Source organism: Arachis hypogaea, chromosome 19 (genome assembly GCF_003086295.3).
Source record: "Arachis hypogaea cultivar Tifrunner chromosome 19, arahy.Tifrunner.gnm2.J5K5, whole genome shotgun sequence".
NCBI lineage: Eukaryota > Viridiplantae > Streptophyta > Magnoliopsida > Fabales > Fabaceae > Arachis > Arachis hypogaea.
Genome location: NC_092054.1, coordinates 2,679,425 through 2,705,664, shown reverse-complemented (window position 1 = coordinate 2,705,664; position 26,240 = coordinate 2,679,425). Strand labels below are relative to the sequence as shown.

Here is a 26,240-nt window from a genome sequence, read left to right as displayed (position 1 = left end):
CTTTGGAGAATGCAGCAGTCATTGAGCCTCCCCACATTGTGGGCACCGGTGGTGGCCTGGTACCTTATATCGAAGACTTTGGTGGACCTGATCAAGTAGAGAATGCTATGCGTGATGATGAGTCTGACCAGGAGCCTGTTGATATCGTAAGTGACAGCGACGATGACACAGGTCACGATCCACATGCGCAGCATCGGCCTTCAAGTTCTGGTTCTCATCAGTACCCTCCACACTTCTCCACACTAAACTTGGATGCTCTTGGTCAACAGGAAGACGGTGGTAATACAGTGGGGGGATCTTCTACAGAATTTCAGATTGGGCAATCATTCCAGAGTAAAGATGAAGCTGTGCTGAGTGTCAAGGACTATAGCATCCGGCGAGGTGTTGAGTACAGAGTCATCGAATCAGATCATTTGAAGTATCATGGAAAATGCAAGGAATTCGGCAAGGGTTGTAGTTGGTTGATTCGTGTAGCGCTTCGTGCACGAAAGGGCACTTGGGAGGTTAGGAGGTACAACGGGCCACACATATGCCTCGCAACTTCTATTTCAAGTGATCACCGTCAGCTGGATTACCACGTTATCTGTGCGAGGATTCTTCCTATGGTTAGGGCAGATGCTGCGGTAACGGTAAAGGTACTTCAACAAGCGACAGAAGCCGATTACGGTTTCAGGCCTAGTTACAGGAATGTTTGGATGGCTAAGCAGAAGGCAGTGGCACAAATATATGGAGATTGGGAAGAGTCTTACGCGGAGTTGCCACGTTGGATGCTAGGGATCCAGGCGACAATGCCGGGAACAATCACGGTGCTGAAGACGTCTCCTGTTCGGATTGTTGGTGGGGTTGATGAGTCGACGGTGTACTTTCACCGGCTTTTCTGGATATTTCCACCCTGTATCGAGGCATTCCGGCATTGCAAGCCCCTCGTCAGTATTGATGGACCGGGGTCGAGGACTCGATCGACCCATATGACTGACTGAAGCCTGTTCTCCCAATGCTGGTGCCACTCCTGATAATACGTGGGAAACCACCGGTCCCCACCCCTACCATCCTTCGCATGTAGCCAATCTATGTTCAGAGCTGGCTGTGGGAGATGCTGAACACCGCCAAACTGGGGTAGAACCCTATCGACCTGGTGCCACTCGATCGCAGCAAAATAGATCAGGCTAGTGACGGCCGTCCATAGCCGTCGGTGCTCGTCAGCTAGTATATCCGGATGAATAACAGCAGCAACATCAACAGAAGAATAAGGCTCCCACACAAACTGTATCGAAACAGTAAGAGTTTCATGAGACAATGACATTTAAGAAAAACTAGTTCAAGTATCAGCAATAAATAAATGACTCACATTGTAGACACGCAGTCGATCCAGTGCAAGGCGTGCGGAAACTAATCTCTGTGCCCCTGCATCGTTCCTCAGCACAAACTCAGTCCACCTACAATTTTAATTGAAATGATGTCAAAACAAACCATAACACATGCTGTTTTTACAATTTATCAACGGAAAATACTAAACCTTACCTGGAAGCAAGAGGAAACCCGAACCGGTCAAAACCAGTGGGCCTCAGAGTGGAAAACCTCCAGAAAATCCAAGACTGTAGTAGCTGTAGCGGCCCAACCAAGTTAACGACGTTCCTGTTTGTACCACGACAAAGACACCTATACAACCAGGCCAGTGCAGCCGAGCCCCAGCTATATCTGCCCAAGTCGTCCAATGATGCCAAATAAGGCAACCAGCGAAGGTGGACCCGGTTTGCGTTCTTGTCCGCAAACAGCTGAGAAGACAACAGCATCAGGATATAAGCACGTGCGTATACACGCACGGTCTCATCAGTAGCATCTGCAGGGAGAACCCGGAACCTCTCGTGGAACCATGTGTAGCACACTGTCATCTGCTTGACTTTACTCTGTGGAGGTAACTCCCGGAACCACACCCATGCTGGTCTACCGTGTTCCATCAGATTCTCAAACTCAGTCAGGCACCCACTAACGGGCGCACCATCAATCGGCAAACCCAGCTGATACGCGACATCCTGCAAAGTAATGGTGCACTCACCAAACGGCATGTGGAACGTGTGGGTCTCCGGACGCCACCGCTCAATAAATGCGCTAAGGAGAGACTCATCAACCCAGAACCACCGACTGTTTAGCCTAGCCAGATGATACAAGCCCGCAGTCTCCAGATACGGTATAATCCGATCATGTAAGGCATATTCTGCTGCCTCCTAACGGCGCTAATAACCCTACTAGGCTGCAAAACGTGGGTAACAAAATCCCTTAACATACAACCATTACAAACAACACCAAACATAATTTTCGTCAAAATTATTAGAATCGTCACATTAAATTCATTGATTCTCTTATTGTGTAATAAACAATGAAGCTACGAATACTATGCACTCATGATAACATTATAAATAAAGAAAAAAAATTATTTTTCAATAAAATATTAACATTTATAATAAAATATTTTACAAAAATACTATTAACCAGACTAACAAAATAAATAAGCATAATAAAATATTTTTACTAACAATGCCGATAATAATATTAACATTTACGTAGACAATATTAATAAACGCCTCACATTTTGATTTACAGTAACCATAATAATATCAATATTTATGTAGATAACATTAATCAGAATAACAATACAAATAAACATCAGAAAATATTTTTACTAACAATATTCCTAATAATATCATTTGTTATATTAGTATGAATTTTAATAACAATAATAATAACAATAATAATAACTAACTTCTTCGTCGATATATCCTGCCACGTGAGCAACGCCATTTAGTCGGTACAAGCGATCCTCACCCTCCATTGGCTCCACCACCCACTCCTCCTTCACACCTCCAAAGAGTTCCCAAATTCTCTCAACACAAGAAGACCTTCCTTTTTTTTGTGCTGATGCAAATGATCCGTCCCAGCCTTCAGCGGATTACTTATATAGCACCACACACATAAACCGCGGTGGGTTACCGGGTTTTATGTGTAATCCGTCTTCCTCATAAACCGTGGTGACTTACCACGGTTTATGCCTGCCACGTCTCCTTCGTAAACCGTGGTGACCTACCACGGTTTACACTCAAGAATGTTTCCTCCTAAACCGCTGGGACCTGCCACGGTTTATGCACGTTTCGGAAACCGTGGTGGGTTGCCACGGATCACATAGAGTAGGGTTTTTGCACATGCAGGTAACAACAATCCGTTTTGCACATTTAGATAAGGGATTCTGCCATTTTATTTAAATAAGTAATTTGCCCTAATTATTAATAGAGAAAAAAACTCAAATTATATTTTAATAAATTTTAAATGAGTCACTTTGATTTTTAACAAATTTTTACCAATCTAAAAATTTTCGAGAATTATTTTTATTAAATGGATTGGATTGATCTTTCTATCATTTTAAATAAGAACTAATTTATTTGATAATAATAGCTTTTAGAATCCAACTATATTATAATAATTTTTTTTAGAAATCTATTTATGTGACACGTACGTTATTAAAAACTTTATTAAAAATAAGGGAAAGATCAATATATTTTACAGAAATCTTTTTCGGATATTTTTAGAATAATAAAAATTTGTTAAAACTAAAATGTCTAATGTAAAATTTGTTACTCTAATTAATATATTAAAAATTATCTACCGGCTATAATGCAGTTTCATCTCTAGATGATATTTTTAAGCAAAGATTAAAATTTTTCATGGCGTTTTAAAAACTTTTAAAATTTAAGACCCTAGCAACAATTTAGTCGGTGACAATTTAGTGGACTTGGCAACGATTTTGGACAACGGTAGATAAAAAGCGTAGTTTGTCATAATTTTTGAAGCATTAAATCGTCGCTAATTTATACATTTATTGGGGATTTGGGGTGATTCTTTTTATTATATTTATTAGCTTACTAGTTTGTGACAGTTTTTTTTATCATATTTAGCGACAGTTTAAACTCTAGAAATTGGGTGTTATCGGTTCGGTTTGGTTCGATTTTAGACTAAAAATCAACCGAATCGATCTGTTCGGTTTTCACAGAGTATCAACCAATCGGTTTGCTGTCTGTGCAACAAACGAACCAAAAATAGTTTGATTGAGTCGGTTTTTTTGGTTTTTAAATCTTAATTAATAGAAAATTAATCTCAATAAAATGATGTTCAAAACAATCAATAAATTGAAATAATATTATATTACATTCAAATTCAACACAATTTCAACTCATTCCAACAACTAAACATAAAACAAATACATTTGTTAAGTTTAAAATTTTTATTTTAATGCATTAGTAAGCCACTTCTTCGGTTCGGTTCGATTTCTGCTGAGCCAACCGAAAACCAAATCGAACTGATCGGTTTAATTCGAAAAAAACCAAAAAACCAATTTTTCAGTTTCTATTCAGTTGTTGTAAATTTTGGCTCGATTTTGCGATAAATTTCGGTTCAGTTCTGTAACTTATACCCCTACTCTAGAATATTATATGAAAAAAATGATCAACAATATAAAACATATAGTATTTAATTTATTAAAAGAGTGTATCATAATCGGTAAGAATAGTTTATAGGGTTAATTCTAATGTCAAATCGAAATCAACTAGCTACGACGACAACAAACAATAAAAAAGTATGATAGCATATTACTTCCATTGATTTTAGTAGTTAATTAGTACACTTCTTCTTTCATTTCTTTCTAATATCAAGGAATTGAAAATAAAAGTTTAGAAATTAGTATAATTGGTATCCATCAATCAAGCAGGAACTGATGATAAGGGGGAAAAGAAAGGAACAATTAGGACAAAAATAATCATGATTTGATACCATACAAACATGCATGATAGATGGTTATTTTTTTTTCTTCTTGTTTTCAGCAATAATATTCTTGAGTAGGTTTGGTTTTGGTGAGTAGATATAGTCTTAGTGCAATATTTGAAATTGGGTATTTATATAATAACTATATTTTTGTTTTGAATAAATTAACTTTTAACAAAAAATTTAATAAATTGATTTATGATATTTTAGATATTAAAAATATTATTTTTAGTAAAGTATAAGAATAAATTATTTTTTTAATTCATACAATGTAATTTATTAACTTTTTTATTTTTTAATAATTATGAATTAATTTGTTGCTTTTTAAAATATATTAATTTATATTTTTATTTTCTTATGAACTAATTTATCTAATATTTTAAACTAACACATCAAATTTTCTATTGAAACAAATTTCAAATAAAAATTACTAGAACTAATTTAAAATATTGCTCACACTATAGTTCTATATTATTATTATTATTATGGCCATTGCCCACAAAGCATAGATTCTCTCTCTGTATGTGCCTCTGATTCTTTCTGCCCATAAAAGCTCTCTTGCTTTTTATAGTCTCTCTACACACAATGCATTACCCATCTTTTCATGGATTCTATGTGATATTTGAATACTATCTACAAATTTAAATATTTACATAAATACTAATAATTAGGAAATTAAAATGGAAATACATCAAATTTAAGGCTAATTTTTTTTTTGATATAGAAAAAGGTTTTGTGTAATTCATCATTATGAATAATTGGTGTGTTTTTTCTTAATATGAATTAATTTTTTTTTTTAATTTTAAGTAAACAAATCTGACCTCAAATTTGGAGAAGTATTAAAATCTGAGGGTCAGATTTTATAGTGTTACAAATCTGAGGATCAGATTTGTGTATTCAAAAAAATTAAAATAAAAAAACTCAAATCTGACCCTCAAATTTGTATTTTTTTTTAAAAAAAATTTTAAGGTCAGATTTGTGGTATCAAAAGAAAAAAAAATTAAAATCCACAAAACTGTTCCTCAGATTTGTGACCTTCCACAAAAAAAAAAAAAACCAACTCTCTACATTATTTAAAAACACCACCACAATCTCAATAATAAAAATAAAAAGTGCAAATGTAATAATACAAAAAAATTATATAATAATAATATACAAAAAGCATTTATAGACTCTTCTAGGCACATCACTTAATAACCGTGTCGTGTAATGTGCACACAACACGTAACATAACATAGGTGCAAGCTCACTCACTCAAATCACTCACTTCAAAATTTGATTCCATACTACACTTTTTCCATCTTGTATAAATTAGGCACCACCCCCTTATGAATTTTTCATTCATTGCAACACAAGAAACTCTTCCTAAACCCTATACACTCACTTCAATAGTTTGAAATAATAAAACACTAAAAAGATGAGCTATGCACAACACTCTCCTCCTCTGGGGTCTGGTTAGTTCTTTAATTTGCAACCCTTAATTAAATAATTAATTGCGTTTGATTTATTATTCTTGGTTGAATTTTGGATTTCCTAGTTGTATGTTTAGATAAACTCATTATTAATGTTTTCACTTTTGCCATAACCTTTTCTCCTCCTCCTCATATATCACAATATTCATAAAAGAAAATGAGCCGACTTAATAAGTAAAGGATAAATAGGTTCCTAACCTTTTTTCTCGCGAACATTTTCGTCCTTAAAGAACGGAAAATACATTCATGTCCTTGACTCCTGTAAAACGTGGACATATTAATTCTTTCGTTGAATTCAGGCTGTTGGACCCGTCGAAAAACTCTAACTTGGCAAACGTGGAGCGCAAACTCAGGTTAGTTCCACGTTTGTCAGGTCAGAGTTTTCCGACGGGTCCAACGGCCTGAATTCAATGGAAGGGTTAATATGTCCACGTTTTATAGGGGTTAGGAACATGAATGTATTTTCTGTTTCTTGAAGATGAAAATATTCACAAGAAAAAAAGATTAAGGACCTATTTGTCCTTTACTAAAAAAAAAAGAGGATAGTATACATACATTGTAATTCTTCTTTTCATTTCTTTTTGTGGCGCATATCTGTCTCTATATATAATAGCAACTAAAAGAACCTTTTAATTGACAATTGCTTTCTCTTAGGTTTGAACTATAGTATTATATAGTTCATGCAATTTACTCCTTAAAGCTTGGCTGTTGGACCATTTAGAAATATTGTTGCTATTACTGATTTATTTGAAATTTACAAGGTATTACTAAAACAAAAATTATTTTTAGAATACATGAGTGGTTTAATTTATTTTCAATATGTATTTGTATTCTAACATGTATTTTATACAGGTGATTGATTTTGGTGGTTGATTTTAGTGTACATGTAGTATAACTCATTATTATTATAGCAATTGGTTATACGGTTTTTGTGGCCATTAAAAAAAATTATGGACAAATTTTATAATTGTGATTAAAATTTTTTAGCAACAAAAAAACAAAAGATTAATATTTAATTATCGATAAATATATTAGGAATGATTTTTTATTGCTTTTAAAGGCAAAACAAATTGTTTCTAGCAATTTTTCTTTGTAGTTTAATAATATATAGTAGAACTTGTATTTGATTTTTTTTTTTTTTGGCAGGTAGTAAAACACCTACTAGCAGAAGAACTTTTGAGTTTGGAAAGACACATGTAGTGAGGCCAAAAGGGAAACACCAAGCTACTATAGTTTGGCTCCATGGTCTTGGTGACAATGGGTTGAGGTATGAATAACTTAGGGAAAATACATTTTTTCAACATTAAAATGTCCTATTTGGTGTTGATATATAGAATTATTATTCTATTATTTTTAAATTTCAGTTTTAATTATAATATCTGTCTTTTTCTATTATTAATCTTGATAAAGTTGTTCTATAAACTAACATTAACTTTTGGATGTTTAAATAATATTAATTTTCTGAGAAATTTAGTATTCTCTTAATTATAGAATTTATAAAGTTACTCTTATTTGTTTTTGCTTCTTTGGTATATACAAATTAGTGTGTTTTCATGTACTTGATGGTAAAATTTTGAGGGTTCTTATTTTTAATTGATGGAAGATTGATTTGAAAAGAGTATATACAAGATTCTTGCATTTGGAAGGGGGGGGACCATGTTACTACTAAATTATTTATTTTTTTAATTTCTTTACCAAAATAAATGAACAGCTTGATATTTACATATGAATTAATAACAACTTGAACATTATTCTATGTTATTATTCTTAATTAGAACATACACAACATAATTTTTTTTTTTTTGTGGCAGCTCATCTCAGCTCCTGGAATCCCTCCGTCTTCCAAATGTAAGAAGAATTTCTCATTTTGATAAATCTTTGTTAAGTATATAAATTATTAAATAAAGATTACTGCTAGGTTGCCAATGGTCTAAATGTACAATGTGTACAATGGACTAAATCTTTAACTCCAATATGAATAAAATGAACATCACCCATATTATTCAGAATAACCATTTAGGTACCGAGGATAATAAACATCTCATCTAAAATTCTGATACCATGTCATGAAACCACTCATCCCAAAAACTTAAGCTGATAGGAAAAGATAACACTAATGGTTATATCTCTAATACTAAATCGAACATTCTTAAACTTCCATTGTACACATTGTACAAATATTCCATTGACTCCTTATACTTCCTCTTAAATAAAATATGGTGCTTGGTTTCGCAGATAAAATGGATTTGCCCAACTGCTCCAATCCGTCCAGTAAAGACACTTGGCGGTTTTACTTGCACTTCATGTATGTTATTATATCTCTATTTTTCTTTTTTAAATTATGACTAATATTCGAACTTAAAATTTTTAGATAAAAATAAAAAAATTATACCATTTAAATTATAGTTTATTGACATTATTATATCTCTCATTATATTTATATACATATAAAAAGTAATTCATTATAATTAAAATATTATTATTATTATTATTATTATTATTATTATTATTATTATTATTAATGAGTGATTGGGATGCAGGGTTTGACATGAGAGAAGTATCCTCCTCCTCCTCTTCAGAAAATGGTGGAAATGATGATTGGGAGGGTTTAGATGCCTCAGCTTCTCACATTGCCAACTTGTTGTCTACTGAGCCAACTCATGGTGTGCTGCTACTTCTTCTTTTTAATACATATATAATAATTAGATATAATTTTAAAAAGATAATCATTTAAACTTATTTTATTAATTTAACATCTATAATTAAGTACTTATTATATTTAGTATTATCAAACTATTCAAGCGATGATTAAAAAGTATAAAATAAGATCATTTTAAACTGTTTTAAGCTAGTTATTTATTGTCTCTACTACTCAAAATTTTTTTATTTATTTAATAGTTAAAATAAATAATTGTATAATATAATATCAAAATTTTACAACTCAAAAATTTATATAGAGTGAGTTCGATGCTGATATGTTGTTAATTAAACCAATTTTCTAAATAAATAAAAAAGTTTAACATAATACAAAATAGACTTATGCACGTATAATTAATTTGTTAAAAATATAACTATTTATATATATTTTTTATCAATTTAAATTTTACTAGGATAAATAGTGAAATTTTATAACATAGTATCTGAAATTCTATAATATAAAAAGATATAGAATGTGATGATTAATTCTTATTGACAACAAAAAACTTTGACATTAAAAAAATATTTATGCAAAATTTTACGTAAACTCAAAAAGAGACGGAATTTGTTAGTCAAATCTATAACAAAGCTCTTGTGAAAGACCAAGACATATTAGATAATTTGTTTCTAACCAATTGTGGTCAGCTCACTCATCTGCTTAAGTAAGTGTTGGGGTTCGAATCCTATTTTGTGCATGCAGTAATTTATTGGTCAATAGCAGACTCTTAAATGGAGTTCAGATCCGCAACAGATTAATTTTTGACCTATCGGATTAGGAGATACCATTGGCAACAAAAAAAAATATATATATATATATACTCTGTCTATCCACTTAAATTTTTTAAAAAAAGTAATAATTTTGTAACATTATTTTGAATGATGTTATATATTGTATGGCAGTGAAAGTTGGAATAGGAGGGTTCAGCATGGGAGGAGCAGTAGCAGCATATTCAGCAACATGCTATGCAATGGGAAGCTTCTCAAATGGAATGCCTTACCCTCTCTCCAACCTCACTTCTGTTCTTGCTCTTAGTTCATGGCTTCCTGGGGGACCCACTTGTAGGACCCTTTTAAGGAACAACAACAACGTTAACACCATACATGCTAAGACTCGAGCTGCTTCATTACCTATTTTCCTTGCACATGGAATTGCTGACGATGTTGTGCTCTATAAATACGGACACCAATCTGCTCACTCCTTATATTCTGCTGGTTTTCGATGCATCACTTTTAAATCTTATGATGGGTATGTATCTAATCTAACTATCTATGCATCTTTTTTCTGTATACTAATAATAAGATGCTTATTATTAAAATTGTTATAGTAGTTATAAATTAATGAGTTATAGCTCAAATGGCATAATCTTTCCATACTCAATTAAGAGGTTACGGATAAGGGAAAGTATGAGAAGCTAATGGAATATCTGTACAATGTGCACAATGAAGGTCTAGAGAGTATTATAGATATAACCATTAGTGTTACCTTTTTCTATCAACTCAGTTTAAACTTTTAATAATAGTCTATTGTCTCTCTAGCAGGACTCTAACTTTAATAATAGTCATTGTAGCATTTACACACAAACATATATATGGTGTATAGTTATATAACTTTAACAATATTTAAAAGAATATTAATTATTTAAATTAGTCTTTTAAATTTTAAAATTAAATATTTTTAGTTTTTTAAATTTTAAAATATACAAAACAGTTTTTAATGTTTATCTCTGTTAGATAATACAGTCCCTTTTTAATTTAATCCGAAGAGTTAAAAAAAATCTCAAAACAGTCTCTGAAAATTTTTTAAAATTCTAAAACAGTTATTTAGATTAATTAAATTGAAGAGGAGTTGTATCGTCTAATATAAAAAACGTTAAAAATTATTGTGTATTTTGTAATTTGAGAAGACTCCTATTAAAAACTTTAAAGATTGTTTCTGGTAATTATTCTATTTAAAAATATTAATAAAATTAAAAATTATTACATAAATATAAAAAAATATGATACTAATTTTAATAATATTTTTTAAATATTATTGAAGTTGTATAATAACTATAATCAACATAATGATAATTATTAGAAAATAAAGATTTATGTACAGTTGTATTCATATAAAGTTGATAATTTAATATTTTTGACTAAATTAACATCTAATATTTTTTTATTATCAATTTTACACAAAAACATCTGAAGGTAAATTTTCACTTTATTATAGACTTTGCCTGTATGATATCATTACTTATTAATTAATTAATTAATTATCGTGCATGCAATGCAGGATTGGTCATTACACAATTCCTACAGAGATGGATGATGTCGCCAATTGGCTCAAATCAAACCTTGGCCTTGAGGGATAAATTAAATAAAATTGCAAGAAATTAAATACTGATGTTGGTTGTTGCGTTGAAACAATGAGGGAACTAGACACTTGTCTGATTTTCGCCTATGTTATTAACAATACTAATTATTAATTAACGGTTGGTGATAGTTGCACTCTATTATGTATTGTACTATTTAACATTACAAGGGAAACTAGCTTTAATTTGCAAACAAGTATGTATATGTAATATATATAATCCTCTTCTTTTTTTTCCCCTTTTCTTTTTTAAATCTTTATGCACAATTATGGTTATAAAATTGTATGTTTAAGTATACTTCAATTTGCATGATTTACCATGCGCATAATATATAAAATCCACTAAAAATGAATTTTTGTTGAGTTTAAATTTTATATATTTTTAATTGATTTTTTATGTTATTGTATTTTAATAATTTTGAATTTTTTTTCTTCTTATGTTTGAACGTTGGCAGCAAAACACTTTCCCATATATATACCTCTAAAAAATCGTTTAAATTAACTGTAAATCTTACTTATTTTTCATTTATCCACTTCTTCACTTTTAAATTTGAGAAATATCTAAAGTAAATACCAAATTAAATTTACAAATAATTATATCCAATATATAACAAAGATGTCACATAGTAAAACTTTGAAGTCATAAATCATAAATAAACTCAGTTTATTTGTCATTTTATACACTGTAAGAAAAAATTTACTTAATTTCAAACCCATTATGATCCTCAAAATGAATTGAATTCGTCAAACTAACTCATTTATTCACAAAAAATAAGAATAAATTAAAGTATCGTTTTGTCTTCAATATTTGGGATAAGTTCTAAAATTGTTCCTAATATTTAAATCGTCCTATTTAAGCCCTAACGTTTCAAAATTGGCTTAATGTTATCCTGCCGTTAAGGATCCGTTAACAGAATTGACGGCGAGACAAAATTGAGACGATTTTGATGAAAACATTAAGTACAAAAATGATACATACATAGAAATAAATTTTAATTTTATCTTTCAATAATATCAATTTTTTACTGTACATAGTTATTCAAATATTTTTAATCACATCTAAGTAAATTACACTTAATCACATTACTTTCATTCTAAATAAATTTATTTTTTTATAATTTTACTTTTAAAGATTTTTACTCATCATGAAATGTTTATAGAATGACTAGTACATAAACTTGCGAAAAAGAACTTGTATAGTGTTTTATATTATTTTTTTAATTAAAAATATTATTTGTATATTAAAATCAGTTATCATGTATTTGTGTATAAATAAATATGTAGTTTAACTTATTTTTAATGTATATTTTATATTTGGTAAAAACTCAGGTGTAGTCAATTTTATGTGAAATTGATAGGTAAGAACCGTTTGATAAAATTTAGTTAAATTATTTAACTGTACTTAGCTATCAACTTCATTTTAATAGCTGATTTTGGTGCTAATTTTATATACATCTAGCATGATTATTTTTTTTTATTTATAGTTTGTTTGGTCTTGTGTAAAACCTTAAAAACATAAACATAAAGCACAGCCCAACCCAGCCCAACTCAAAACAAATAACAAAACCCTGATTCCCAAAACAAAAACCCTAATTCCCAATCCCCAAAGAGAAGAGAGAGACAGAAGCGAGAAGTGACGAGAGCAGAAGCTACTCACTCAGGCGACAATTCAATCTCCCTTCTAACCCTTCCTCTCGGCGTCGCACCGTCGCCGTCACCATCTCGCAGTTCGCAGGTTCGTTCTTAGTCTCGCAATAATCCATTCTGGAGAATTTGTTCGTCGATTGTTGCGTCTAGATTTCAACAGATGAGTGCCACCGTGATTCATGGCTCTAACACACAAGGTTCGTAATAATCTCTCTGTTTTCACTTCTTTCTGTTAGAGATATAGTTTCTTAAACACACTTATGAACTTCAACTTCGAAGCAAAATGCTCCAATTTGTTATGTGTTAATTTGTTTGTCATTTACAAGTAGAAAGCAAGAAGAGAAAGAAAAGACGAGCAAAATCAGATCCAGATCTTCCGTCTTCTACAGGAAAGGTCGATTGCGGTAAGGTTACTTCATTCCTTTGTAAGGTTTGCTTAATTGTTGAAGCAAATATTTTGCTTAACTGATATTGAATCGAATCGAATACAGATCAAAACGAAGCAGCGGATGGAGTCTTAGTTGATGATGACTTGAATGAGCCAACAATGGGAGAGAAACTTGCTACTCTCACCTTAGTGGATGAGAACAAATCCAAAGAAGATAAAGTTCAAGAATCTTATGATCCTGCAAAACCTCCAAGTGCAGACTCTGTTCATGTTTTGCTTAAGCAAGCATTAAATGCCGACGATCGCACCCTTCTGCTGGATTGCTTGTATACGCAAGATGACAAGGTTCAAATTTTCTTCTATTGCTTACTCTTTTAAGTTTTAATCTTAACATTGAATTGTGCTCATGCTATGATATATCTCTTATGGATGATTGAACTCCTTTTGCAGGTTATTAGAAAGTCAATTGCACAGTTGAACCCATCCAATGTCCTAAAGCTTCTGCATTCTCTCATTTCCATTATTGAAACTAGGTAACACATCCTAAAAGTAAATGGTTTATATTGTCTATGATAAGCATGGCAATGCTCCTTTTGAGTATACAACTTAGCTTCAAATAAGTTTAGAGCTGATATATTTTTTGCACAAATTCCTGATTAACTATATAATGAAGTTTCTCCCTCTTTCTTTAGGGGTGCAATTTTGGTATGTGCTCTTCCATGGCTAAAGTGTCTACTTGTGCAGCATGCCAGTGGAATAATGTCCCAAGAATCTTCATTACGAGCTTTGAATTCTTTATATCAGGTTTGTTTTGTACTTATGTACAATCAATTTGATGATTATATTAGTGAAGAACTTCGGCTTCCTTGACTTCTAAGTAATTATTCTTTTGTATTTCATGTCTTCCTGCTGTGCTTGAGAAAAGAATTTTGTTTTAATGTGAAAAATATAATCAACCCTCTTGAACTTTGTTTCATTTGCATTTTACACCCAAACCTTCTTAAAACATGCAATTTAACGCCTTTTGTTAGCTGCTTCTAAAATTACCCTTTGGTTAAGCCATAAATTCGTCAATAAAACATTGTGTGATTATTATATTTTATTTTTGATTGGATACGTTGATTGTGCAGCTGATTGAATCAAGAGTCTCCACTTTCAAATCGACTATTCAGCTTTTGAGTTGCTTGGACATTCTTTACTCGGGAGTAAGCTGCTTTCTGTTTTCGACATGTAATTAGCAGGTGATCAGCATTGACCTTATCCATGGTTTTTGCTTTGAACAGGTTATCAATGCCGCGGAAGAAGAAGATGAAGCAGCAGTGCCTGTTATCTTTGAAGACAATGACGATAGTGAAGAAGAAGAAGAAGAAGAAGAATCAGATGAAAGGGATGCAATGGAAACTGACCAAGACAACAAACATGGAGGAGACCAATCAGATGAAGAAGCACTTGATGGTGATAGTGACTTTGAAGATATTTATGATACAATGATGGGAGAGTGATCATGATCATGATGTGCATATAATAATTTTAGATATAGCATAAATTGATGTATTTCATTGTTGTATCTTGGAACATACCATCACAATTTTGAAGATTTCAAGAGACTTGTTTATTGGCTCAGTTAATCAAGTATTTGAAATGTTTGATCTTTTCACTAATTGAATGAATACCAATTTTGAGTTTTTGTTTACCATATTTTTGGTTTTCCTTTGCGCTTTTGTGGAACACGCGTTTCATGAGGCAACTCACGAGGAATAAGGAGTTCGATCTCTGTAGTTTGTAATAGGCCTCAGGAAAATTACATATTTTCATGTTGTTTTACTCAAATTTTTGTTAATGTTTAAAATAAAAATGTGGGTATCTCAATATCGCAATTGTAACGTCAAATAAAATTAAAAGGAATAAAAGTAACAAATAAACATATAAATGTAAGGTACCGGTGGCAAAGTAAACTGCAGAAATTGAAACAAATAGGAAATTAAAAAGAAGATGAAGGAAGAAATATGAACGTTGTAAAATGGTATCGAGCTTGTAATTTAAATAACTTGCAAGAGCAAGTTTGAAGAGGAGAAGGCTTGTGATGCAGCCTTGAGTAGAGAAAACAGAAGAGAGAAGAACGAGATTGTGATTGAGAAAGAAAGGAATTTTGGAATAATCCAATTGAATTGAAGAGTCAAAGCTATATGCAGTATATATAGCTGTACAAATAGAAAAAATTAAATAACTAACTAGTGGTGTAGAATTTAAATCTAACAAACTAACCAACCTGTCAACTATACAAAACAAATTCTACAGCTATACAAAACAAACTCTAACAGATTGCTATTTTGCTGCATTTCAATTTTATTGGGCAATACAAAGTATGCAGCTGTATTATGTCACAGCCCCCCGCAAGCTGGTATTACTTGGGTTGTGCAAATCAAGTAAGCCCAACTTGGAAAGCAAGTGAGAAAATGGTTTGGGAGCAAGGGGTTTAGTGAAAAGATCTGCAGATTGATCGCTAGAGACAATGTGCCTGAGATTAGAAATTCCTTCTTTAAACTTGTTTCGAACCACATGACAATCTACCTCAACATGCTTGGTTCTCTCATGGAACACAGGATTTGATGCAATGTAGATAACCGAATTATTGTCACAAAAAATATCAACCGGAAGAGGAGGGTGAATGTCAAATTCCTTTAAAAGCTTGAGTAACCAAATAAGCTCACAAGTGCCATTAGCAAGGGCACGATATTCAGCTTCTGAGGAGGACCTTGAAACTGTGGCTTGCTTTTTACTTTTCCAAGAAATGAGAGTGTTGCCAAGAAAGAAGCAATAGCCACTAATAGATTTTCTAGTGTCTTTGCAAGCACCCCAATCAGAATCTGTGTAACCAGACAGTGTAAAGGAATTGTTGCTTGAGAAAAATAGGCCTGTTGCAGGGGATTGTTTAAGATATCGAAGGATTTGATAGGCTGCCGTCAAGTGAGTATCAGTGGGTGAATCCATGAACTGAGATAAGCACCCAACTAAATAGCTAAGGTCAGGTCTTGTATTTGTAAGATATAGAAGTCTGCCCACCAATCTGCGATACATGGTTGCATCAGGAAGAGGAGAACCTGAATCCTTAGACAGGAAGGTAATGTACTCCATAGGCGTAGAAGCTGGCTTGGCACCAAGTAAGCCACAATCCGTGATTAAGTCTAATGCATACTTCCTTTGATATAGAGCAATACCGGTTTTGTTGCGCGCTACCTCCATACCAATAAAGAACTTGAGGATGCCAAGATCCTTAATCTTGAATTTATCATCTAAGAAAATCTTAACAGCCCGAATTTCATCCAGATCATTCCCTGCCAGTACTAGATCATCCACATAAACAAGGATGGCAGTAAATCTTGTACCGGTGGATTTAGTAAACAATGAATGATCATTTTCAGATTGAGTGAACCCCAAGTCAGCAAGAGTAGTAGAGAGTTTGATGTTCCACTGGCGACTAGCCTGCTTCAAGCCGTACAAAGACTTCGTCAATTTGCAAACTAACTTGGGATTCGAACACTGCAGTCCCTTTGGGAGCTTCATGTAAACATCTTCATGAAGGTCGCCATGAAGAAAAGCCGTATTCACATCAAGCTGATGAAGGTGCCAGTTCTTCGCTGTGGCAATTGCAAGGAGAACCCTCACAGTGCTCATCTTCACAACGGGACTAAAGGTGTCAATGTAGTCAACTCCGGGAATTTGAGTGAAGCCTTGGGCAACAAGCCGCGCTTTGTGTCTCTCAATGGTGCCATCCGGATTGAATTTGGTACGAAAGATCCATTTACAACCAACTGCATTCTTCCCAGGAGGAAGAGGAGTGATGATCCAGGTCTTGTTTTGCTCCAGAGCAGTGAGTTCTGCCTCAATAGCCTTCCGCCAACAATCATGCAAGACAGCCTCAGAATAGTATTTGGGATCCGGGTTATTTATGAGAGAGAAAGTAAAGGCTTGGTGCTTGGGAGAGAATAATGCATATGACAAATGATGAGAAAGAGGATACTTACAAGTTGAAGGTAATTGGAGCGTATTCATTGGATCTCTATGTGATGAAATGTGGAAACAATGGAAATCTTTAAGATAAGACGGTTGTTTTCTTTCTCGTTCAGACCTTCTAAAAATTGGTACAGCAAGTGGAGGTTCAATGTTAGTGGATGTATGGTCTAATGATGCTTGTGCTGATGCTGGTTCCAATGCTAAGGATGATGCAGAAGTAATTATGTCATGAGAAGATGCCACTGGCGATGCAGAACTTATAGATGAATCTGATGCAATGCTCATAGTGGGAGGTGCTGGTGTGTCATGATGAGATGCAGCTGTATTATATGTGAAATTATCATAGTAAAATACAAAAGGGTCAGAATTTGACAAGTCCAATGAATGTTGATGCATGGAAGGGAGATCGCTTGTCACTTGTTTAAAAGGAAAATGGTGCTCATAAAATTCAGTATTCCTTGATATGAAAAGTTCTTTTGTTTTCAAGTCAAACAGAATGGATCCTTTTGTCCCTGATTGATACCCGAGAAAAATATATTTTCGAGCTCTTGGATATAATTTTCTTCTACCAGCACTTAAAGTAGTGGCAAAAACTAGACAACCAAACACCTTGAGAGAAGTTAAATCTGGTTTAGCGTTGAAAAGAGCTTCATAAGGAGTTTTATGTTGTAAGTAAGTGCTTGGCAGTCTATTAATTAAATGTACCGAATGTTGCACTGCATAGTGCCAAAAACATTTTGGAACATGAGAATGAAACAAAAGTGCTCTTGCAACATTCAATATGTGTTGATGCTTCCTCTCAACAATTCCATTTTGTTGAGGAGTCTCAACACAAGATGTTTGATGCAATATTCCTTTTGAGTTGTAGAAAGAATTCATTTTAAACTCCATTCCATTATCTGTTCTAATTTGTTTCACAGTTTTATGAAATTGGGTTTGCACCAGTTGAACAAAATTTGCACCAACCTCGCAGTTTCTGATTTCAATTTCATGCAATAAATCCAAGTGAACCTTGTTTTATTTTCTACAATAGTAAGAAAATATTTATGGCCAGAAGTTGATAGAATTGAGAGTGGCCCCCAAATATCTATGTGTATTAAGTCAAAAGGATTTTCAGAGTGTGTATTACTATTAGAAAATGACAATTTCTTTTGTCTAGCAAAGTGACAAGAATCACAAACATGAGATGATGAGATGCACTCGATGAATGGAAATGTATTTTTCATTATGGACATTCTGCTATATGGTAGATGACCTAGTCTAGCATGCCATAAGGCTCCTAAATTCTGTTGCACTGTCAAATTTATTAAGGGTGTATGAACTGCTGGTGTAGTTAGCTTCCAGGGTTGAGCATTCATCACATAGAGATCACCAATGACTTTAGCTTGCCCAATCATCTTCAATGATGGGAGTACCTATATCTCACAAGAAGAATCAGTGAATTTTAATTCACAATGCAATGACTTTGTGAGTTTAGAAACTGAAATCAAATTGTATTTAAAGTGAGGTATGAATAAGACATTAGTAAGGGTCAAATGGTTCGAAAGTTGTACAGTGCCACAAATGTTTGTAGTAGTGGTGGAGCCATCAGGTAGATTTACTAAGACCGGCTTCATGTAAAAGAAAGTTTTAAAAGACTCTTGAATGTAAGATGCATGATCAGTGGCTCCACTGTCAAGTATCCAAGAGGTTTTATTAAAATTTGATGACATACTCAAGAAATGCCTACCTTTTGGCTGAGTGAGGGTGGCTGAAGAAGTGATGTGGTTAACACTATGGGAAGCTGGCATGAATGGTTGTTGGAGGAGGGCCAGTAAAGTTTCTTTCTGATCTGGAGTTAATACAAGTACTGTATCATTACTCTTTTCATCTGAGCCAGAATCAGTGATCTCAGCACTAGAATTCTCAACTGTCCCTTCAGTGCTGATTTGATTAGCTACTCGTTGTTTTAAGTGAGCAGGAAAACCATTTTTCTTGTAGCAAGTTTCTGCTAAATGACCAATTCGATTACAGTAGCTACAAATCTTAGAAGTGTATCCTCGACCATAGAATTTCTGAGTGCCTCCTCTACCTGTACTTCTCCCACGGCCTCTGCCTCTTGCTGGGAATGAACCACCTCCAGCTGAGGCTTGCGCTTCCAAAGAATTAGTCACAATTTTGCTATCAGACAACTCACAATTCAACTGACGTTCCTGTTGAGTTAGCATAACTAGGACAGTGTTGATTTCAAGCAATGGCGTCATAAGCATAATTTGTGATTTAACAGTGGAATATTGTTCATTCAAACCTCTCAAAAATTTAACAACATATTCTTCAGATGCATGATCTCGAACGATTTTTAATCCAGAAGAACAACCACTCACACAAGCAACACAATTAGGGATGGCATGTAAATTTTCTAATTCTTCCCAAATAGCCTTCAACTTAGTAAAATAAGAGGTGACAGAGAGATCACCTTGTTTGAGCGCATAGAATTCCTCTTTCAACTCACCTACTCGAAAAACATCTCCATGCGAATAACGATGCTTCAAATCGTTCCATAAATCTGGAGCTGAACTAATCCACATCACGCTTTTAGCGATCTCAGGACTGAGAGAGAGGTTAATCCAAGAGAGAAGAAAATTATTGCACCTATCCCATGCTTCGAAAGTAGGATCGCCTTCGGTCGGTTTCGGAATCGATCCATCAAGGAACTTCACCTTAATCTTCGATCTCAGTGCTCTCCACATGTCATGCGACCACTGGTAATAATTTTGAGGCGTTAGCTGGACGGAATCAGAGAAGTTCCAAGACTTTCACCTGGATGAAGAAAATAAGGACTGATCGGATCAGAAATGGCAGAAGATGAGCTGGATCTGCCGATGTGTGTTTGAAACTGAGAGAATTGACGCATGAAACTAGTGAATCTCTCAAAATCTGCAGCAAAATTCGATGAATCGCATTCGAATCTGATGACTGATCTGCCATTTTTGAATTTGGAGGCTCTAATACCATGTAAAATGGTATCGAGCTTGTAATTTAAATAACTTGCAAGAGCAAGCTTGAAGAGGAGAAGGCTTGTGATGCAGCCTTGAGTAGAGAAAACAGAAGAGAGAAGAACGAGATTGTGATTGAGAAAGAAAGGAATTTTGGAATAATCCAATTGAATTGAAGATTCAAAGCTATATGCAGTATATATAGCTGTACAAATAGGAAAAATTAAATAACTAACTAGTGGTGTAGAATTTAAATCTAACAAACTAACCAACCTGCCAACTATACAAAACAAACTCTAACAGATTGCTATTTTGCTGCATTTCAATTTTATTGGGCAATACAAAGTATGCAGCTGTATTATGTTACAAACGTAAAAGAGAATAAGACGTAAAAGTAGAGGAATTTTATTAATAAAAACTAGGAAAAAAGCAAAGTACAAGTGTTTGAGTTCAGAGGAATTACTTAAGATTCCCAATTTTACTCTGTGATGCCAAGGGGTTGAGAACGTTTTTGGGTTTCTAAGTGTTTTCCAAGAAGAACTGAATTGATTACAATGTTTTCCTAAAGCTCTATTTATAGACTAGCCTAATGTCAGCTGACAGTTACTCTTTGTACACCACTTGTGGAAATTTTGAATTGCACTCTTAACTGTTCCCGCACTTGTTTCCTTGACGACTGTCCTGTACCCTATTTTGACGCTCCATGTTGATAACTGCTCCTGCATATAGCACGTCCTATAATTCAGGCTTAATTCAAATTTTTAATAAAAACTGCTTCTTTGCTAGTGAATTAGAAGCTTCCCCTAATATATTGAATCTGGCTTCATAAGTTAATAATAATATTATCTTATATTTATTTACTTAAAACAAATTATTTTTTTTCTAGGTGATAATAATTTTTTGCCTAACAAAATGCCCCCAAGATTTCTCACTTGAAGATATGCAATGATTGAAAGTGAGAAAACTTAGTTGTTTATTGACATTTTTCTTATTTTTGATATTGAGAGTCAATTAACATTTTAGACACATCCGCTTGACAGATTAAATGCCTACTAGTAATAGACTAAACAGAATTTCTAAGTCTATAAAATTTTTACATTAATAGTTGAACTGTCAATGGGGTCTATTCTTTTGTATGAAATTTTTAAGTGTGTCAAATGATATCTGTTCTAATTTCGACACATTCAATGTGTATCATTTGACCTTTGTTTTGACCTTTAATATTTCAATTAAGAGTTTTTTGACACACACTTTCATTGTTTTAATTGACATAATTTTTCTAACTTCAGAAGTAACAGAATCTTAACTTCGTGAAGTTGTTTCTTTCATATATTAAACTCTAGGTGTCAATTAAATTTGATAAAATTTCTAATCCTATAAAATCTCCACACTAACATTCTAATAGTTTTGACTCCAAGCGCTAATAGACTCAACAGAATTTCTAAGTCAATCAGCCTTTTGTATTTATGAAGTACATACCCAAATGTCAATAAGAGATTATTTTTGTCCAAGATTTTAAACTTGATGCATTTTTTTAAATAAAACCATAACAAGGTAAATAAAAGTTAGAACTAAAAGACAAGAAAGAAATAAAAATTTAAAAGATAAAAAAAATGAAAAAAAAAAAAGGAAGTCAAAGACGACTAGGATGAATAAAAAAGAAAAAGAGATAGAGAAACAGAGTAAGAAGAGAGAAAAGAAAAAGTAAAGATCAGAATGAAAGAGAGAAAAAAATGAAAACCAATAATAAACAAAAAAGATGAGATTATTTTTTTTATCATATTTTTTTTGTTTATCAAAATTAAACCCTTATTTGCAGACAAGTCATTTATCTTATACTTTAGAAATTTCTTTTCGATCATTCTCTATATGGCTTATTTAATGAGATGTTTGATGAATATTCAATCTATCTTTTATCATCTCTTTATACTTTGCTTCCTTCTCAGCTTTTAACTGTTCAATTTGTCTAATATATTTAGTAAGTTGAGTCATGTCATGATAGTATTGATTTACAAGTTTCTTTCTAACTCCAAATTCTAATCCATTTATGGCAATTTTGACAATTTCAGAGTCTGAAACTGGAGTACAGCATCTATTTCTCATATTTTTTAATCTAGCCAAATACTTATCAATCGATTCTCCGACATTGTGTTTGATGGAGAATAAATCATTTAAACTAATTCTTAATTCACTACGAAAAAATTGTTTATGAAAATCTTTTTCTAATTGCCTCCAAGAGTGAATTGAATTTGGCTTTAGATCAGAAAACCATATAAAGGCATTTCTTGTTAATGAGGAGGGAAATAATTTCATCTTTAAATACTCATTTGATGCCACTTCATTGATTTCGACAGTATAGCGAGAAATGTGCTCTACTGACGATTATTCATCTTCCCCAGAAAATGTAGTTAATGACTTAGGAAACTTCCATCCCTTAGGTAATTCAGTTTGTTGGATAAATTTAGGAAAAGGAGACATAAACTGAGGTTGATTTGTACATCCAACACTAAATTCCAATCTTTTTAGAATTTATTCAATCACTTGATTGACATCTTGCTCCCCAATATTATTTTGCCCAAGTCTTTCCAACATATTATCAGCATTTTGACCATATCTAGACATATGAACATTATAATTAGGAATTGCTCCATCATTTTAGTTGACATCATTGAATCCTAAACCATAGTTGTCATTTTCTTCTAAATTTACCACAGTAGCAATTCTATTAACTTGCCTATTTAACTGTTCAATTCTAGTATTTGTGTTTTTTAAGAAAAGATTCAAAACAGTCACCATTTGATGAGTTAACATGTTTACTATATCAGGGTAGCTTTCACCCATCAGTTGCCTAATGTTTGCTAAAGATTCGACAGTTTGACTAGATTGATTAACAGGCATTGCTCTTGACATATCAGAAAATACAAGTCTGAAATTTTCTACCCTAGTGACAGTGGATGTAGTAGAATTAGATGCACTGTTATTTCCTGCATTAATAGCATGTAAAAAATTTTGTTGTGACATGTGTGAACCTGATACCCCAGAAACAGGTACATTTGACATGCCATATGGATTTTGATAAATAGGATTTTGAAAAGTTGAGTAGAGAGGCATGGGCAATCCTTATGTCACCATGGGGGGACATACCCCGGTGGCAAGCCTTATGGCGGCCACCCCACAGTATTTATGTGAGTTGCATTTAACCCTATATGGGTATGGCCAACGCCATCATGCCTCACTGGCAGCAAGGTAGGTTCTGTGTTTGGAATTACAGGAGAATTTTCGGATTCATTTCCTCTAATCTCATCATTGGAAGTAGAAGAAGATGCTGCAGAAGTATTTGACATGTCAACTGACGCTGATTTCCTTGGCTCTGGATGCACGAACTTACCATTGCGCAACTACATGCAAATTCAAAACTCTTGGTTTTCCTTTTGACAATTACAATCTATTGACAATGTCCCACTGGGCATGCCAATTTGTTTTACTCAAATTTTTGTTAATGTTTAAAATAAAAATGTGGGTATCTCAATGTCGCAATTGTAACGTCAAATAAAATTAAAAGGAATAAAAGTAACAAATAAACATATAAATGCAAGGTGCCGGTGGCAAAGTAAACTGCAGTAATTGAAACAAATAGGAAATTAAAAAGAAGATGAAGGAAGAAACATGAACATAAAAGAGAAGAAGACGTAAAAGTAGAGGAATTTTATTAATAAAAACTGGGAAAAAAGCAAAGTACAAGTGTTTGAGTTCAGAGGAATTACTTAAGATTCCCAATTTTACTCTGTGATGCCAAGGGGCTGAGAGCGTTTTTGGGTTTCTAAGTGTTTTCCAAGAAGAACTGAACTGATTACAATGTTTTCCTAAAGCTCTATTTATAGACTAGCCTAATGTCAGCTGACAGTTACTCTTTGTACACCATTTGTGGAAATTTTGAATTGCACTCTTAACTGTTCCTGCACTTATTTCCTTGACGACTGTCCTGTACCCTATTTTGACGCTCCATGTTGATAACTGCTCATGCATATAGTACGTCCTATAATTCAGGCTTAATTCAATTTTTGAATAAAAACTACTTCTTTGCTAGTGAATTAGAAGCTTCCCCTAATATATTGAATCTAGCTTTATAAGTTAATAATAATATTATGTTATATTTGTTTACTTAAAAACAAATTATTTTTTTCCTAGATGATAATAATTTTTTGCCTAACACATGTAATCATAAAAGTTGAGCATAGTCAAGGTCAAATCTCATTCCTTTGGTATGTGGTTCATTCTGCCGGAAGTATGACCTTGATCAATCAATAAGGCTTAAGACTATTGACAATGTGCACCCAAAAAAATAAATGGATACACAAATGTCACGGGTCAATAGTCAAATTGGTCTTCGAATAATTTTTTTAATCAAATTAGTTTTTGAAAGATTTAACATCAATCTCGTTTGTCCTTTCATTTTTGGGCTACCAGTTTTCGTCAATGGGAGTATACATGGACTGTTAACGGACAACTCAGTAGTGACCAAAATGACGCCATTTTGCACAAATACCCTATTACTGAAGTAACTCTCCCATTGATTTGCTACTTTCCCCTTTTCACTACCACTTTTTCTCTTTTCACCCAAAACCAATGCAAAATCACCCAAAACAGAGTGAGAAGACGAAGTTGCTCCGACCGGCCGTGGAAGCAACGACTGACGACGCTGTTCGTAGTGCGACCGCTTCTCCTCGTCGCGGTCTGAAGGCCACCACTCTTCTGCGGTAGTAGGCACCATTTCGGGTAAAAGGTAAAAACCCATTGCTCCGCGAGTTCCTTCTCCTTTTTTTTTGTATGAATGTGTGGTATGATATCCATTGATTTTGAATGTTGATTGATTTCGTGTTAGGGTTTTTGTGTTGGGGGTAGTTGTTGCTACGGTTTTGCAATGATTTACACGTTTTGTATATTGAAAATATTGGATGCTCTGTTTTCATATGGCCGAATGCAATGTGTGTGGATAGATAAAATTTTTTGTTTTGTTTAGTTCATATAAAAGTCTGGGTTTGGAGAGATAGTGTTTTTTTTCCGATTAAAGTAGTGATTGGAGTTTTGTTGTTGAAACATAAATAAATTGTATACAAAAATAAAAATAATGAAAAATAGAATGCACTGTGTGATTTACTATTGCTAATTTTAATTTGTAGATGAAAAATCATCCAATGACATTTATTTTTTATTATGGTAAAAAGTTTAAAAATGATGAAAATGGATCAAAAATTTATGAATTAGACAATACAGGATATTTTCAGAAATTGAAGGAGATACTTTAGATGTTTTCTTTGTAAAGGGATATTATAAAGAATTAGGATATTCAAAAATGAATGGTTGTTGCTAAAAAGTACTCGAAATGTCACTTAAGGTTGAGTTGAAGAAATTAGAAATAGATGTTGATTTATTGAAAATGATAAAAGATTGTAGAAGGAATCACTATTCGATCAACATTTAGGCTGGGTTTGGTAAAGTTTTTTCAAGAGGTGCTTGTGCTTTTTAAAAGGACAAGCACTTCATTTTGCGTTTGGTAAATTAAAAAGCCCAAGTGCTTGTGCTTACGGTTTTTAAAAGTTAGGGGTGCTTTTGAAAGCACCTAGGAGGGAGCTTTTCAAAGCTGGCTTATGCTTACCAAATTTTTTTTATTTTCCCGCACATATTTCCCGCTATTATATTGCCATTAAAATTCTCGTATATTTCTAACTTCTCATCCTAACCTTGACAAATTCTAACACAATCTTCATATATTTTTTAGTTTTCAACCTAATCTTCACAAATTTCAATACAAATACATCTCTATCACATATTAGGTATGAACTTCTATCTATTTATGTTATTTTTTTTTTGCGTTAATTTTGTAT

At 33.1% G+C, this 26,240-nt stretch overlaps 3 protein-coding genes across 3 annotated transcripts; 2 read left to right on the top strand and 1 right to left on the bottom strand.

Moving 5' to 3' along the window:
- Positions 1-865: 865 nt before the first annotated feature.
- Positions 866-2,066, bottom strand: LOC140181901 (serine/threonine-protein phosphatase 7 long form homolog). Its single transcript, XM_072227576.1, has 3 exons — positions 1,522-2,066; positions 1,349-1,436; positions 866-1,264 (listed from the first exon to the last, which is right to left on the bottom strand). Exons 1-3 carry the CDS (start codon positions 2,064-2,066, stop codon positions 866-868), a joined length of 1,032 nt encoding a protein of 343 aa, XP_072083677.1.
- A 4,082-nt stretch (positions 2,067-6,148) lies between these two features.
- On the top strand, positions 6,149-11,619 carry LOC112780098 (acyl-protein thioesterase 1). The gene is made up of 7 exons (XM_025824437.3): positions 6,149-6,263; positions 7,428-7,548; positions 8,093-8,129; positions 8,517-8,586; positions 8,822-8,944; positions 9,879-10,224; positions 11,254-11,619. The coding sequence occupies exons 1-7, from the start codon at positions 6,227-6,229 to the stop codon at positions 11,330-11,332; spliced, it is 813 nt and encodes a 270-aa protein (XP_025680222.1). The 5' UTR covers positions 6,149-6,226; the 3' UTR covers positions 11,333-11,619.
- A 1,252-nt stretch (positions 11,620-12,871) lies between these two features.
- LOC112777127 (uncharacterized) lies at positions 12,872-15,062 on the top strand. The gene is made up of 7 exons (XM_025821417.2): positions 12,872-13,175; positions 13,308-13,382; positions 13,470-13,711; positions 13,817-13,899; positions 14,059-14,170; positions 14,497-14,571; positions 14,650-15,062. The coding sequence occupies exons 1-7, from the start codon at positions 13,139-13,141 to the stop codon at positions 14,866-14,868; spliced, it is 843 nt and encodes a 280-aa protein (XP_025677202.1). The 5' UTR covers positions 12,872-13,138; the 3' UTR covers positions 14,869-15,062.
- Positions 15,063-26,240: the final 11,178 nt, after the last annotated feature.

Coding starts and splice junctions, on each gene's coding strand:
- LOC140181901 (XM_072227576.1), bottom strand. CDS start 2,066: ATGCCGTTTGGTGAGTGCACCATTACTTTGCAGGATGTCGCGTATCAG. Junction 1,437..1,521: donor GGGTTTCCTCTTGCTTCCAG/GTAAGGTTTAGT, acceptor TTAAAATTGTAG/GTGGACTGAGTTTGTGCTGA. Junction 1,265..1,348: donor ATCGACTGCGTGTCTACAAT/GTGAGTCATTTA, acceptor GTTTCGATACAG/TTTGTGTGGGAGCCTTATTC.
- LOC112780098 (XM_025824437.3), top strand. CDS start 6,227: ATGAGCTATGCACAACACTCTCCTCCTCTGGGGTCTG. Junction 6,264..7,427: donor CTCTCCTCCTCTGGGGTCTG/GTTAGTTCTTTA, acceptor TTTTTTTGGCAG/GTAGTAAAACACCTACTAGC. Junction 10,225..11,253: donor ACTTTTAAATCTTATGATGG/GTATGTATCTAA, acceptor CATGCAATGCAG/GATTGGTCATTACACAATTC.
- LOC112777127 (XM_025821417.2), top strand. CDS start 13,139: ATGAGTGCCACCGTGATTCATGGCTCTAACACACAAG. Junction 13,176..13,307: donor TCATGGCTCTAACACACAAG/GTTCGTAATAAT, acceptor ATTTACAAGTAG/AAAGCAAGAAGAGAAAGAAA. Junction 14,171..14,496: donor CTTTGAATTCTTTATATCAG/GTTTGTTTTGTA, acceptor TTGATTGTGCAG/CTGATTGAATCAAGAGTCTC.